The 16,901-nt window shown below is 41.5% G+C and overlaps 1 protein-coding gene across 1 annotated transcript in view; it reads right to left on the minus strand.

The window, feature by feature from the left end:
* The window catches only part of myo15b (myosin XVB), a 37,254-nt gene that overhangs the window by 12,754 nt on the left and 7,599 nt on the right, over positions 1-16,901 (minus strand). The window contains exons 10-37 of the mRNA XM_049014258.1: positions 16,737-16,850; positions 15,686-15,847; positions 15,063-15,176; positions 14,891-14,949; positions 14,621-14,744; positions 14,232-14,327; positions 13,977-14,108; positions 13,728-13,853; positions 13,555-13,632; positions 12,901-13,049; positions 12,635-12,680; positions 12,354-12,478; positions 12,077-12,194; positions 11,003-11,178; positions 10,454-10,544; positions 5,624-5,695; positions 5,217-5,274; positions 4,692-4,816; positions 4,466-4,561; positions 4,109-4,344; positions 3,851-4,020; positions 3,324-3,396; positions 1,902-2,093; positions 1,272-1,384; positions 1,052-1,122; positions 779-866; positions 650-688; positions 51-125 (exon numbers count right to left, since the gene is read on the minus strand). Of these exons, the coding sequence (XP_048870215.1) occupies positions 51-125; positions 650-688; positions 779-866; positions 1,052-1,122; positions 1,272-1,384; positions 1,902-2,093; positions 3,324-3,396; positions 3,851-4,020; positions 4,109-4,344; positions 4,466-4,561; positions 4,692-4,816; positions 5,217-5,274; positions 5,624-5,695; positions 10,454-10,544; positions 11,003-11,178; positions 12,077-12,194; positions 12,354-12,478; positions 12,635-12,680; positions 12,901-13,049; positions 13,555-13,632; positions 13,728-13,853; positions 13,977-14,108; positions 14,232-14,327; positions 14,621-14,744; positions 14,891-14,949; positions 15,063-15,176; positions 15,686-15,847; positions 16,737-16,850 (3,118 nt within the window). The remainder of the gene's footprint in view (positions 1-50; positions 126-649; positions 689-778; positions 867-1,051; positions 1,123-1,271; positions 1,385-1,901; positions 2,094-3,323; positions 3,397-3,850; positions 4,021-4,108; positions 4,345-4,465; positions 4,562-4,691; positions 4,817-5,216; positions 5,275-5,623; positions 5,696-10,453; positions 10,545-11,002; positions 11,179-12,076; positions 12,195-12,353; positions 12,479-12,634; positions 12,681-12,900; positions 13,050-13,554; positions 13,633-13,727; positions 13,854-13,976; positions 14,109-14,231; positions 14,328-14,620; positions 14,745-14,890; positions 14,950-15,062; positions 15,177-15,685; positions 15,848-16,736; positions 16,851-16,901) is intronic.

Raw genomic sequence — 16,901 nt, forward strand, 5'->3', positions numbered from 1 at the left:
CTTCTATCATTTTAGCAACGTGCCAAGGCCAGTGTGCTCCAGCTCCTTACCAGGCATGCTTGGGAACACTGGGGCTGCTGTCGGCATGGCAGGTACAGCTGGATAGCTGGGCATTGCAGGCATCCCTGTGGGAAGACACGAGGATGTCAGCGTATTTAAGGGCAAAACTCATTATGCCAATGAGTCAGATCAGCAGATGACTGGAAGAACAAATAGGACTTAGCGTTTATAAGATTCGCTACAGACACTCTGACAAATATTTAAATATTAAAACACACCGATTGACCTTAACTAAGGGAACATGTCTAAACAGATACAAGCTATCTAATATGATAATGATTAATATTCTTGTCTGTGTCAGTTGTCAGTGCTGTAAAAGCATTACTGTTCTGGAAATTTACATTACTCTGCATATGAGGATCGGTTAAGTGTATAATATGTGCAGAGGTGGAAAGTTCAGGTCCAGGAAGTACAAATCCAGACCAATGTTTTATTCCAACCAACCAGGTGAGTACTCTGTGACTGTCACTCTTTATGCTCAACTGGTCGATAGAAGCAAAACTTTGGTCTGGATCTGTACTTTTCGGACCAGAACTTTCCACTTCTGAATATGTGGAAAATGAGCACCAGTCAGCAGGTTCTGTCTTACCCATGGAATACCCTGCCATTGGCATTGTCATTGGAACACCTGCAAGAATGGGGGGACCTTATTTTCATATTTATATAACAAGGAACACCTAGATCTCCACAGAAGGTATCAGTGACATGATCTGCATACCTGTGGTAGGATATATTCCAGGTTGCATGGGGCCTATACCACCTCCTCCCCTCAAACGTCGGTTCAGCATGGCCATTCTCTCCGCGTCCTTAAAGCACAGACACCAGTGCATTAAAACCGTAAACGCTGCATCAAAAAAGGAGGTTGAACAGATGGAGAGACCGAGGATTCCTGCATGCAGTACGTCACAGACAGCTCACTGTTCATTACTGAAAAGCATAAGTGAGTCAAAGCATTTACACCCAGCTATTTTATAGTACTTAATGGACTGACAGGCACAGCTTGGTCCCACACAGGGTCAAAAAGGTCGTCCACAAAAGTGTCAAACTGCCAACCTCTGGAACCTGAAGAACGGAGTATAAACAAATATCAAATAACAGGGCTTAGAATATGATGTAATCAAGAAGATATATAGTTGCATAGCTCAGAGCTGTATGTTTGTAGTCTTCGAAATGTGCCCAGTACTCCACACCTGCTATATCTCATCCCTCACCTTCCACAGAGGGGTAATCACTGCTGCTCCAGGAAGCCTCAGAGAACGGCAGTCCTGGGGCCTGCATCGATGGAGCAGGAGGAATGAACTCATAATCATGTAAGTTCATCATCCTAAAGGAGGGTGAAAATAAACTGAATCATTCCACAACACTTTCAATGAACAGGACAAGACGTGACAGTTTTAATATATATTAATAACAAACAAAATTGTATTCATAAGCAATACATAAGCTCAAATAGCATGTATGTATGTATGTATGACATGCCATAACCATTATGTACCTTCATAATGCATTCATATACGCGTATTGTATGTTAATTTGGATTAAAGCATCACAAAGCATTAAGAATGTCTTTAATAAGCAATATTGGTCAAGTTAAATTGCATTTCTTTCAAATCAAATGTAGTGAGCAATCTCACTGATGGCATATAGCCACTATGTTACCGTATACATACATGCTGCTTATTAATGTTCTATGAATGCATTATAAATCATTATGAAGGTGCACTTAATGCACATATTTACCAAATAATACATTGATATGACCACAGCCCTTTACATGACCCAGCAGCAGTTGCTGTTTTTCCTGTTGTGGTGCTTTGTATCTCTGTTGGCTTGGCACTCACATGTTCCTCTGGGAGCTGAAGAGGTATTCATTGGCTGGTGGAGGTGGTGGTGGTGGCAGTAGCTCAGCCTGTGGGACATCAGCCTCCACCTCCGCCAGAAGGTCCATGACAAAGTCACTGCCAGCGAGATCTGTCCAACGCTCCCCAGCCAGGAGCGATACAGACCATCCGCGCGGAACTTCTGGCAAACCCCTGTAAAACAGCACATCCGCCTATATACCCAAGCATGATCCTCAACCCTGCAGGTGCGGAGATAGTCATATATTTATCTTCATTTATTCGTCTATTTGCTTATCAGTTTTTGAAATCTTCTCTTATCCAAACATATAAAGATGCTTTACATTGGATAATATATACATTTTTTTATTAATATATAAATGTAAAATGTAAACAAAAATTATAATAAATAATAGTAATAATAATAGTAAATAGTAATAATGGGGAATGTATAGATTAAACCCATTTGTAGAATTAGCCCACTGTACAAAGTATCATATTAAATACTATGAGTGGGTGACATGGTGATTCAGCGTGTCTCTGAAATCACATACTTACACAGTAGTACATACTGTAATGTAGCACATACTCTGTGTACGCATGGGAACAGTATGAGTGTCCTCGGACATACTGTAGGCACCATCTCACACATTACCTGACCTGGGTGTGTACCACTGATGGAGCTTGACCCCCAAGCATGTTACAAAGTTGGATCAACTTACATAACTGGATATTGTTTTAAACTTAAAGTTGTACAGAGACAGCACTTGACAAATCTTGATAAAAATTTCTGAGAACATTCTTCATCTCTGGTTGCCTTTTAGGAAAGCATAGCGTCCAATATTTGCTCAGAATGTTGTATGTCATTCGGGTACCGTTGTCCCTACTGTCTCATCCATACTAAAGTTTTGGACACTGCTCATTTCACATACTATATTTCACCTACTACAAAGCAAATAAGTATGCCATTTCTGACGCGCCTGAATTGCCTCACACCTCCAGGGTTGGGAGTTTTAATCCCTCATCCACTGCGTGTGATATTTGCATTTTCTCCCTGTCTTTCTTTGGGTTTCTCTTGAATTTCGTCCCACAGTCCAAAGACATACAGTCAGGCTATTTGCTGCCTATCAATTACATATATGTGTCCAGCGATGGAATGGCATTCCATCCAAGGTGTGCCCTGTCTGGGATAGACTACAGGCCTGCAACCCTGACCAGCTGTTAGATCGGCAGATGGATAAATCCTCTTCATGACTCTAATGTCATCCCTTTCGTTTTCTCTACAAACATATTTAGCTTCACATGCAAATAAACCATCCAATCTTCCCTTATTAACAATTGTAATTTCATGGCTTTGTTTTGGATAGCAACATTGGCAATTTCCTGATAGTGATTTTAATATGAAGCGGATCATGCATACTATACCTGAATCTGAGCACCCATAAGGCTAGCTGCTCCCCTGTAGTCCAGGACTCCACCTCTGCTGTTAGCGTTTCCTCTGTCACAAAAAAAAAACAGCTGAACTACAATGCTTGAATAAAAATGTATGAATAGGCCAAGCTGGAATCCCATTTATCTTTTCACGGATATAACTACAGATGCTTCTCTACTTACGAACGAGATACGTTCGGAATGCCCGTTCGTAACTTTCATTATTTAACATCATTTAAGGGCATATGTAAATACAGATAACTAGGATATGCTACGCTGCTGCGCGGTGGGAGAAGTGGCAAGAAGTCGTACTGGGCGGAACTAGCACAAAGAAAAAAAAAATTGATGTTGCGGACAGGAAACAGGAGTCCAAGGAACACAATCTGGACTTACAGTTCTCTTCGTTCGTATGTCTGAGAGTTCGTAAGTTGAAAGTGCATAAGTAGAGGAACGCCTGTACACATATTTTCCAAGCAGATAACTACAGCTATTTAGGTATTGCTATATGTGATGCCACATACCATTGAAGGTGTCAACATCCAGAACCATTTTTCCTGTCCTCTGATTGGCTGTCCACTCCAGCTGTGTAGCAGGATAGAATCTGCAGGCTGGGGCAGGCTGCGGCCGGGAAGTAAGCAGCTTATGTTGGCATAGCGATCGGTATTTTCCTGGCCCATGGTCTGACACGTACCTGAATGGAATAAGTGGAACCAAGGCAAGAAGCTAAGAGCATTGCAACATTTTCATTAAGGAAAATATGCCAAAAATAATCAACATACTTCAGCAGGGGCTTATCCAAGGATGGAGAGGGCGTGAATATACTCAGACAGCAGGCCATCAGCAGCCAGGCCCGCAAGACTGTCTGACCGCCCTCTGGGCCCCAAGTGTGAAAAACCAGCTGGGACAGGATCTCATCCCTCAGTGAGGGTTTTGCCAGCCCCTTCTCCATTATGTAGTTCCCCAGCATCTGCTCTTGCCATCCCTCAAGTTCAGAGTCTCCAGAAAAGCGAAGAATCTGAGCAAAAAAGAAAAATAAAGAAGAAAGAAAACAGAGCAGTTTTACGTACATGAGGTCTGGCTTGGACATTGTTATGCTGTGCCCTTATCTGTTGCATTGTCAATGGAGACATGCTCACCAGTTTATTAATCTCTAGGGCTGTGTGGGCATCTTCAGGGCTCAGGGAGGTCAGAGGCCTCTGAAGGGGGTAGCCTTGATTCTGGCACCATCCATCCTGAGCCAGGATCATAAGAAGGAAAGTCACAGAGTTTGTGTATGTGTTTTATTTTGAAACGTGTTTTTTTCCTGTATTTCTATACAGAATACAGATGTGGGTCTAACATGACCAGCTTGAGCAGTCTTACCTTAAACTCGGTGTTGGCATATCGGGAGAAGGGAAAGTTGTTAATATCTTGGGGCAGTGCGAGGTTGTGCTCCGCTTTGACCTGTGGAGGGGCCACCTCCGTGACCCCAGAGCCAGGACGTCGCCCTATGGTTTGATAAACGCCAGCAAGAGAGCAAGTTTGCCAACCACTTTATCTTATTTTTATACCTGTTTTCCCATTACAGTGCTTTTGTAAGTCTATCCCAGGAAGCACAGAGTACAAGGCAACTCTGGATGGAAACCAGTCATTTTCAAGGCATGTGCTCACACACACTAAAGACAATTTAAAGATACAAATTCACCTATTTTGCATGTTTTTCAACTGCTGGGGGAAACCGAGGAAGTAAAGGCACCAGCCTGGAGGTGTGAGGCAGCAGTGCTATCCACTGAGCCACCAGGCTGCCTGCCTACAGGACCAGAACGGACTGATTAAAGTCCACCTCAATAAATCTCTCACCGGTGCAGCCTATACTATCGCATGCTGCAATATCACAGGTGAACTCACCAGTCGCTCCACGCAGTCTGGCAGAGAGCTCCACTGGGATCTCTAACATTCCCACATCCTTAAACCAAAAACAAACCAGTTAAGACGGGGCTAGGCTTACAGACATAGAGCAGAAAACTGGGGTGTTTTGGTGGGACTGGATGGAGAGGGTGCATATCGACCACATAAGCAGAGTTCGGTAATTAAGATCCAGAGAGTAAAAGTTCAGACCAAGATTTTGTTTCAACCAACATGTTGAGCATAAAGAGTCACAGTCACAGGGTATTCAACTGGTTGGTTTAAAAAAAACCCCGGTCTGGACTTTTACTTTCTGGACCTGAATTACCCAACTCTGAATATAAGCATGAAATACGCAGTAGCTGGGATACATCAAATGAAGTAATAAGACTGGGTGCATGTTGACTCACCATTCCAGCAGAATCAGACTGGGTTTTCCCCGTCACTGTGTTAGAATTCAATATGTTCTTCTTTCTGCGTCCCTGATAAAAAAAATATACACTTGTCACATGCCCACACAAGCGCAAAACCGCCTTGTTTTGGAAAAGAAGGATAATCTATTATTTTACTAAGGCATCCGGTATTTGTGCCTCACCCTTCAGGTCGACACAGGAACATGGAAACATAACATAAAAGGGTCTGTATTGAAACAGGTGGACAATACAAAGAAATACAAACAGAATAAGAAATTAATAATATGTGAATTTCAGGGTTTAAAAAAGAGAAAATTCCTTTCTTGGTTTTCTTGCAGTAACAAGACGTCTTTGATAACATACAAGTCTTTAAGTATAATTTTAGGTACAGCTGCATGAAACTTTTGAAAAGAAAATGCCAACATACAGAATACATAAGAAAAACAAAGCAATACCATCCATTATCATCCATTACGAGCATTGTCTCACCTGTGTATGTGCCCTACCAGTGCTGGGTATAGACTATTATTTTTCTGACATCTACATTGTGACTCGGCTGTCTTCCGTTCTTTTTGGGGCTGACTTCAATGTTTCTCTTGCTCCATTATTGCCTTCATTTCATCCAAGGATGAAAAGCAAACAGCCAAATGCAAAGGATCGTTCTATAGTTCTATTCTAGGCACCACTTTCTTTTATATGGCAGGGACAATAAAATGTTCCTTTGCTCCACCTCAGACAGCAAAAACCCAATCAGAGGGCAGAACTCAAGCTGTGACATCACGTTTTATTGCAGACTGGGTCTTGTCCGTTGACTGATGCAAGCACAGGTGGCATGCATGAGGGGACACCAAGTTCCGCATTATAAGATTATGACCCTTTTCAATGTACTCAGATTTCCCATAATCAGTACTGTGTTGTTACAGTGGTAACAGAGGCAGTGGCTGTACGGGTGTTTTATGTAGCAGTATGATGCTAGCTGATTATCATGGCTGCTGCTCCTGGACAGAACCAAGAGGACAGTATGCAAAAACACCACATTTGGCCTGATAGCAATGTTTTCTATGTTTTATATTTTAATGGGTTTTTAACATTCTATTCTTTATCGTTTCTGTTGTAGAGCAGCCAGAAGACCCATCAACTTGCCAGGTATACATCATACTCTAACTTTTGATGAAAATCAGAGAATTATAACGTACAGTTATAAATAAAATAGCCGATTAGCGGAAACAGTTTTAAATCCACATCCACTTCCTTCTTAAAATATCTGTGAGTTTTATTTCAATATTCTGTTGTGGTGTTTCCCCATTGTAACAATAAAAATAGAGGTATTTAACATTTTTCAAAATATCACATGTTGAATATGTAACTAATATCTTACATGTATTTAACTTAAATAGTTTGTGTGTGAAGGTTTAGTACAACAAATTAGTGAGTGGGACACGCCTATCATACCTGCCAAATGAACTTTTACCAAACCTAATTATTTTATAATTACGCCATAATCACAACATGCAAATATTTTCATAATTCCCTTTTATGTTATGGTTACATGCATTACAGCACTTCAGTTTCATTTTTGCAAATCAGCACTCATCCTGCTCCTTTAAATAGGCCAGAGTCCAAACCGTACCAACAAATGACTGGCAAAGAAAGACACAAGAATGCAAAACAGACACTCAGTTACTGTAAAAGGAAATGTCTTTCAAGCAAACTCTTTGACCAAGACAAAAACCTGAACCGACATTTACTACCAGATAATACAGAGACCAGAGCCTGGAATTCATGTGTAATTCAAACCCACAGCTGACTGCACCCTCATGTCTTTTAGCCTGTGATTTGTCACCTTCTCTCATATTCATACATATCAGATTATGGAAAAAGGAAGACCTACCTGTCAAAATACAATATAGAAATCCTGCTGTCCTGCTAAAATGAGTAGTATTCTGGCCAGGTAAGGGGAGAGGTGGCACACATATGACAAGAGGTTGAAGTCCAAGAAGGAAGGATGTGGGCGGGACAGTTATTTGGTCAAAATGAAACTCTCAGCTGAAATATTTACTAGGGCACTATACATGCTCAATAAATAACTGGCATGTCATCTGTAACTGGCTAAAACACCATGAAAGAGCATAATATTCTCCACTGGTATTTTTGATGCAGACATTCTTAGAGTAAAAATTTGTTAGCAGCCCTTAAATCATTATTAAGAACATAAGAAATTTACATATGAGAGGGGGCCGTTTGGCCCATCAAGCTCATTTGGGGAGAACTAATAGCTCAGAGCTGTTAAAATCTTATCTAGCTCTGACTTAAAGGAACCCAGGGTTTTATCTTGCGCTACACTAACAGGAAGACCATTCCATACTCCAACTACACGCTGTGTAAAGAAGTGCTTCCTCAAATTCGTTTTAAAATTTTCTCCCGCTAATTTCCACTTATAGCCATGAGTTCTAGTATTTAAACTAATAATGAAATAGCCATTTGGCTGAACAGTATCCTGACCGGTTAGAATCTTATACACCTGGATCATGTACCCCTTAGTCTCTTTTGCTCGCGGCTTAACAGATTCAGCTCAGCTCTCCTCATAAGACATTCCTCTAAGACCAGGAATCATTCTTGTAGCCCCCTTTCCAAGGCAGCAATGTCCTTTTTAAGAGATGGTAACCAAACCTGCACATAATATTCTAGGTGGGGTCTTACCAAGGAATCATATAATCATAGCATCACCTCCCTTGACTTAAAATCCACACACCTAGAGATGTAACCCAACATCCTATTGGCCTTTGTAAGTACTTCCCCACACTGGCAAGAGTGGAACATGGAAGCGTCAACATACACACCGAGGTCTTTCTCATACAACCTTTATTTCAGTGGAACCCATAAAATATCTGTACTTTATATTTCTATTCCCTGCATGGATTACCTTACATTTATCTGTGTTAAATTTCATCAGCCAGGTATCAGCCCAGTCGCTAATTAAATCCAGATCCCATTGTAGCCTCTGTGCTGCTAGATTAGTATCTGCTACACCACCCACCTTGGTGTCGTCTGCAAATTTAACCAGTTTACTGTTTGTATTGGTGTCAATATAATTAATGTAAATTAGAAACAACAGTGGTCCTAAAATTGAATCCTACGGTACCCCACTGCGAACGCAGGCCCACCGTGACATTGTGCCTCTAATAACTACAGGCTGCTTCCAGTCAGTTAACCAGTTTTCGATCCCAGCTGCTACCGTTCTTAAAATCCCTGCAGCTTTGAGCTTCAGCAAGAGCCGTTTGTAAGGGACAACATTGAATGCCTTCTGGTAATCTAAGTAGATCACATCATACTACTACATATGCTAGTCACTCTAGTGCCTAGTAAAACATAGTGAAAGCATACTAAAAACAGTGTTAGATTTATGAGAATTTGGAATTTTAATATGTGATGACAGGTTTGGATTTTGTGATCCTGTCCTAGGAAGATGCTGTAAGGGTATGACGCGTTTGGAATACCAGCCTTTGGGGCTTTTCTTTGCTACAGTCATTACATGGTGGTGCATAATTATAATGGGAGACTTGAGAAAATCCTGAATTTTACCCCCTTTTACAATCTACAGAAATTATCAGCGCCAAAGTTTAAGACAATAGTAATGTTCTATTCCATACCATAAAGAGGTAAGGTTTCACCATGTCAGATTCTGCACATGTTGTTCATTCAAGTGTGACTCTTGAAAAGTTATTCATTTAAATGTTAGAAAAGGGGATATTGTAATTATGAAAGTCATCCAAATAATTGAGTTAAACTAGATAAATATCTTTGCAAATGTCAACCTTTAATTATCAATCACAATTAAGTATCTTGAGTAAAATATCAATTGATGTATTTCATAACTTTCATAGTACACTTTGCTTCGGGAGCAGTAACCTTGGTATCATGTAATAGCTGTTTACCTTCCAAAAACTGAAGTGGAAGAAGGTTGTTTTGTGGGGATCCAAATCATTTGATTCTACAGTTCAGCAGCTTCAGCAGACTAGTATTTCTTTTCGATTAATCTTTTTTTTTTAATGAGAACGTCATGCCCAAATCATACTCTACAGCAGTGATTCTCAAGGGTCACAAGACAGAGTTGGAAATGTAAGTATTTTAAAACCAGCAAGCTCATATGCTGATCCACAATCAGATTTCCTAGCCCCAGTCCTAGAATTAACCTATATAAATGGGCCTTCGTTCTGCAAGCGCTTAGCACAAAACTAGTGAACCCTCAACCAACCCAAGAAGCCAAACCACAGATGACTAATTTAAAATTCACTGGCACGGCCAATCAGATTTGTGCGACAGGCATTGATTGGCGTAAACTGCAGAGTGCACTGCATGCTTGATCATAGTGTTAATTTAAACCTATACTTGATAACGGGTTGTGACTCAGCTGGCATGGTAAAAACTGGGTCGCAGTGTAAAAAAGATTGACCACTGCTCTACAGTTCCCTAGAAAAGTGCTAAGTACTGTGAGGGTAACATCTCAAAATCAAGAAAGACTAAAGAATGACAAGGCACAGCCATGCAAATATGTAGACACATGATACGGTAAGATGCAACAAGGAAAGAATTTACAATGCGTCATCATTGTGTGGGTAAGATAAATGAAAGGAGCTAAGTAAACTCTGCACAGTTTTTATGTAACATGTAGTTTAGATAAGCTGCATAAGACAATGAAGGAAACTGATCACTGATCAGTCTGAAGAGTGTGAGCATTCCTGTAGTATACGTAGGTGTGTAGTGCTCTCATGTGTGAACACGTGTCTTCAGGAAGCCCCCAGTGCATTGTTGTCCCAGTGTTCTTACTCGCCACTGCTGCCTCTTTAAGGTGTTTCTGGTGATCATCATGGTTGCCCAAAACTGGGTGAAGGACTGCTTCATTCTCTTGTAGTGCTTCCTGCCTCACACAGAAGGTGATGGTGTTTGTTAAGAGACACACTCCTAAAGAAAAACGGAGCAAAAACAGAGCATACTTTTCTATCCCCATCGGTTCACTGCTATTGTTGTTATACATTGAAGAAACTATAGACTTCTCTAAGGGTGTAGGAACCATAGAAGGTTGGGGAGGGGGGGGTGATGTGTACCCCCCGATAATTAATTTGGCTTTCCCCAAAAAACATACCTTTGCTTTTAAATTATTGAGTTGTGCCACCCCCCCTCCCCCCGATATCAAATTCTCTCTTACACCCTTGACCTTACCCGCCCATCAGCTCAGATAATGCTTAAGGACCAGCCTACTTATTTCTATCAGGTACACTTCCTTGAGATTGTCCTTTATTATATCGTGTTTTCAGCATTACTCTCTCCATTCATTTCTCCTTCTTTACTTGATGAAAGGCCTTTGCTGAGACCCACCTGGCCTGGTGACCCCGGATATGTGACTGGAGGACGATGGCCTTCTGCCGGAAGTAGCGGTAATTACGACGGCAGATAAAACCACGGATATTCCGTTGTAGCGTGATAGCAGCCCAGGTCTGCGTGCTCTTCCATCGCTCCTCCACCTTCTGGTACAGCACCTCCTTCAGGAACACCTACAGCAATGCAGCAGGGCCCAAGGTTAAGTTGCTCCTGCAGGAGGCAACGGGAATCCAATTTTGTGTGATTTTATTTCTGCAATAGTTTTGAATTGTTTAAAATTCTGTCATGTTCCACACTGAGAGAGGAACATATATACATTTGTGTATCAAACAAATGTTTTCTTTAGCCAGAATCAGGATGCTCATGAGATTTGTGTAAGTTTTACTTACACAAGAATGTTCTGAGGGCAGAAAAATGGTTGGTTCAGAGAGGTAACCAATTAGATTGTAGAGGAGGTGGGTCCAAGCAACTGCTCTACAATCTGATTAGTTATCTCTTTGAAACAATCATTTTTCATTCTGCTATCAGAACATCAGGACACGCTACATGGCCAAAATTATTTATATATCTATTATTTAAAGGAATTGCCTAATTGAGTCAAACCCATTGACCCGTTGATGTAGGAGTATAATTTAGGCCTCAGTAACACAATCTCCTGTAACAAATATTATATAAAAGAGGTTAATGACTTCCCACTTGTCACCATCATGTGATGCCATCTTTCCAACAAGTCAGTTCTGCTCTCTAGAGCTGCCCTAGAGAAGCAGAAACTTCTAGGAGCAAGTTGAGTTGCAAAGTGATGTAAGCTAACAGAAAGGGAGCTGATCACCCAACATCAACAGCCAACCTGAATGGCAGCAAATCCCAACAGCAAGGTTCCAACAACTAATGGAAAATACTAAGAGAAGAGCAGAGGCTATTATAGCAACAATGGGCCAACCAACTCCATATTAATATCCTTGGTTTCAGAATGAGTCTTTGAGCAGGCTGGAGATTACACATTTTTGGCGGTATATGAAAGAAAGAACAGGAGAGGGACAGAAGATACAGGGATCCCCAGTAGAAACTCACCTTGGTCAGACCCAGCTGATACTGCTCCACCTCTACACCTGGAATGGAGTCTAGCAGTGCAACCACGAGCTCCCTCTCAGGTAGCTCTACTGTGCGCTGTGGCATGAGGACCCCGTACCTTATGGAGAAACAAGGAGCAAAAAGGCAAAGAAAGACAGGCAAAAGTAAGACTGTACATGTAAACTGCTAAAAGGAAGATATTATCATGCATAACATATACCCTCTGTATACAGGTCCCCAGTCCATTTAGATACCCTGTTAGATGTTATTTCAGTACCTGTCAATGAAGTAGGAGTAAAGAATCCGAATGGGATATCCCTCTTTCCTGATGTGAATAGCCTCCAGTATCCCAGCATGCCGTAGCTGTTGTGTCATATAGTCTATATCAAATATGCCTGGTAACTGTGTTGCATGAAATAAGGATTATAAACAAACTTTCAGAAACATACAAGTTCTACATATATATACCAACCTAAGAAGATCAACTACATCTTGAACTAATGAGTTATTGCCTGGGGAAACCTCCCAACATATCAAAGATGACAGTTATCTTCTTACCTTCATGTAATTGGGCTTGAAGCAGCGTACAAATGTAGTTTTACACCTGAGTGGGAAAAAAATGTATACAGGTATACAACTGGCACCCTGATCAGGGTGTTCTGCTTCTTCTTGCCCTGTGCGTCCTGGATGGCAGCTTAAAGAATGTGGATGGATGGGTGCTGAAATAATACATGTGCATGCATGCATCCGTAGAAGAGCCACCACACATGGATTAGAAAGTGAAACCAAACCGGAGCTGAGGAGAACGGCGGCTTGGGCCGCACCTCTCGAGTCGTTTGGTCAGCTCTGAGAGTGAGTGCTGGAAGTGCGCTGCCACGGTGGTGATCTGCTGCCGGTGGCCCCGGCCACGCAAGCCCAGCTCCTTCTGCTGCAGGTAGCCCTCCTGCACTTTGCGGAACAGACTGGACACCATCTGGGGGTTTAGCAAAAACCTCACATACATTATAGAGTTCATGTTAAACTTTACTATCTGTGATATCTGCCATGCAAGGCTGTATCTGTGACATTCTCAATGGCTTTGAAATTATGCCAAGAAATATCCATCCATCCATTCTGTAGCTGCTTGCCCTATTCAGGGTTTGGGGGGGACGGTTACAGCCACCTACCCATCAATGGGTAGACTCAAGCATGCATAATTATGGGCAGTTTGGTAACTCCAGTTAACCTCAGCATGTTTTTGGACTGTGGGGGGGAAACTAGAGTACCTGGAGGAAACCCCACGACGACATGGGGAGAAAATGCAAACCCCACAAACACGGAGCCATGGCGGAGATTCAAAGACTACATGATAAATTATGTAAAACTGTAAAAGTGACATATATGGGCTAAAATATCTTCATGCTTTTACACATAGTTATATATTTGGTTCACTTAGTTATAATTCATATTTTGATACTGGCCAGCTCTAAGGGATTTACCTTCAGTCGACTGCGTGCAAAAAGCTCAAGAATCTCTGGACGAAAGTGGTCATGATTCTTGTTCAGGAAATTGTGTACCTGGAAAAGCAGGCAGGAATTTAATTTGAATGTATTGGAACCGCACACCTCAGACCCATAGAATATGCTCAAATGCGAGCAAATGGCTGACCAACCTGGTAGGTAACAGCCCCTGCATAGTGGTATATTGTGAAGGTGGGCAGTGGAATCTTTGGTTTGGTGTAAAGTGGGTTTCCTCCGTGGTGATAATGGCATTTCTGCAGGAAGGTGTGGTCTGTGGCCTGGGAGAGAATTGACAAGGAAGCATTGTTACCAGACCACACACTGTGCTAATACACCAATGAGAAAGCACTGCAAGAAAGGTCAACAAAGGTACTCATATGGAAAAGCATGCATGTCTGTGCCTGAGGGAGGCAGGTTTGGTCATCCAGGATACGAAGGATGCCATAAGGCCGGGCAGAGATGAGTTCCAGGCAGGAGTCATTGTTCTGGACAGTCACGGGATAATATTTGATCTGCTCTGCATTGTACTCTTCCTGCAAAAGAGTGTATGCTAATCTGATCAGGGGTAACATCAGAAAAGACGCAAAGGGTATAAATAAAGTCGATTTATAGACCCTTCATGCTGAGATGGCAAATCCCTTCCCTAGAAGACCCACCTGCTCCTGTGATACCACTGCCTTATTGATGAAATGTTGCAGCTGTTCATTGGCAAAATTAATGCACAGTTGTTCAAAGCTGTTTACTCCCAGGTCCTGTCCGAAAGACACTGACTTAAATCCAACATTATTTTAAACGTATATCTGCTTAATAACATAGACAGCATGCGACAGAATAAATATTTATATTACTTGTTACTTGCAGCAGTACTCTAAGGAGTGCTGCTTGTTCACGTGAAGTAGTCTCAACATATCTTTTATTAAGATAATTATATAAAAAGACTGATCAGAATCTTCAAAGTGGTTCAATGAACCAGTAACACTTAAAGTGAACAAAATCTCAAATGATCTTCGATCCTTATTATCTTGTTTCTTTTGAGGAAGAATACCTCAAACCCATAAATGTCCACGATTCCAACGGTGCTGTCCATCTCTGTAGGAATCAGCCACTCGTTGATGCGATCCAGCAGCCAGTTAAACAGCACTGAGTAGAGCGTTTTGGCTATGGCGTCTCTGAAAGACACCCAATATAAGGAACAGGTTGTGCAGTTCCAGCAGATATATGGCGATTTACTTCTGAAAGCAGTGCATTGGCCTCATAATTACAATGCAACACTATATTTACTACCTCAATGGCAGCAGTAACATTGTATCTATACCTGCACTCTATGGCACCTTCCACTGATAGGGGGCAGTAGATTCTATCATAGGTTGTTTCCTAAGGAGCAACATACAGTGAGAGACGCACATCAGAAACAAAGTGCTACAGGTCAGCAGATTCAATTTTGATAAGAACGCAGTGCACAGAAACTGTGGCCTGCTGGTGCTCACTGTGACACGGTGGGTAATGACGGTCTGGAGGGCCTCTGCAGACACCTGCAGCAGGCTGCCCACACGCCTTGCCTCAGCCTCACTGAAGATGCGTGCCACCTCCAGCGACTCGCGCTGCGTGCAACACGCATCCACGTAAGCGTGATATATATCTGTCTAAACCGACAAGTACCAACAGCAACAATCATAAACTAACTGCATGCCTAACCTTACTACAAGAGATGCTGTTACTCAACAAGTAGAATATTATGGGCTAACAATGTAAAGGTCATGGGTTCAAATGCCAGGGAGCATCCATAAATTGCAACCCTTCCCTGTACTGTAAGTTGATTTGGGTAAAAGAGTCAGATAAATAACACTGCATTCCTCAGGATCTACCCATGGTTCCACTTTTGAACATGCATGCATGCAAATGTTTGTTTACAGTGACAGTATCTTTATTTTTTATGTATTGATATTCATTACTAGCTTCTGGATTTATTTGGCGTTATGGCTTGCAGGAAGTTCATGCTAGAATTTCATTGTACTTGCATATAACAATAAAACCTTGAACTTTGACCTTGCTGTTGCTATGTAGGGAATCCCAGAGTACACAAATGAAGCAGGAATGCAGAAAAGCACACCTCATAAGAGCTGAAGCAGATGTTGCCCAGCTGCAGGATGGATGACAGAATGGCCCACACAGAGGACAGCTGATCCGCATGCAGATCGATAGTCTCCAAGCAGCGGACTAATGTCACAAAGTCTTCTCTGTCCCACTTGCCCTCCAGCTCACAAGTGCCGCCCTGTGCATTCACAGGCATTACAGCACGGAAATGGAAAACCCACATTCCAACGTCATTTTCAAAAAGTATTTCTGTATCAGGAAACAGTAAAGGAAAGCATATTTATCTGGTATGGAGCTACTTTTTTTTCAGGAAATTCTGAAAATAATCAGATTCCTTTAAAACTGAAAGACAGAAAACTCAAAATGCACATTTTGGGGATTTCAAAGACTTCTATTTTACACCCTTAATTTATTAAACTTACAATTTTATTTATAAAATAGGGCAAATTCTTATATGATCTGAAAGACTGGGGAAGTGGAGAAGTAATGTTTATGTTATTTTCCGTTATCAATTAAAATGAAATTACCATTTAGAAAACAAAAGTTAATTATAGGCCTGAAACTTACATACAATATACCACATAGTAATAATTTGTGATTGTTGCAATTTAAGTACTATGTGGAGCAGAAGTCAGCCACAGGGTGAGCTAGAGCCTCAGGAGAGTGAAATCAAGCGAAGCGGGGCTTTATGGTCATACAGACGTAGACCGTCCATACAGAGGTGTACAGTTTCATGAGATAACATTACCTGAGGTTCACAGTGCAACATACAAACAGAAAGGAGTGATATGTAATGGACTTCTGTTTAAATCACAATACAGTACTCAACAAGGGGTTTAAGATGTAGGGTGGTCGGAGTCAAACAGAAGGACCTATTACTATTTGTTGGCACACAAAATACTAAATTTCCAGTTCTACCGTAATATATATATTTAAAAATTCTTTTGTTAAAAGAATAATGGGAATTCTTTTCATGCATTGCCTCACAACCTGAAAGGGGTTTTGTGTTAATTTTTAATGGCCTGTAATTGCTAATGACAGCAGACCGCAGAACCCAGAAGTATCACCTGATTGAGGTAGAAGTATGTCTCTGCTCCCTGTAAGTACAGCTCCTGTTTGTCCCAGTCATTTAGCCCAGCCAACATCTCATAGAACACATGGTAGTTCCTCTCCCCTTGGGCCTGAGGGACATCAAAACCGAACGCTGCAGGTGTGCATTGCAGCAGCTAATC

Source organism: Brienomyrus brachyistius, chromosome 5 (genome assembly GCF_023856365.1).
Source record: "Brienomyrus brachyistius isolate T26 chromosome 5, BBRACH_0.4, whole genome shotgun sequence".
NCBI lineage: Eukaryota > Metazoa > Chordata > Actinopteri > Osteoglossiformes > Mormyridae > Brienomyrus > Brienomyrus brachyistius.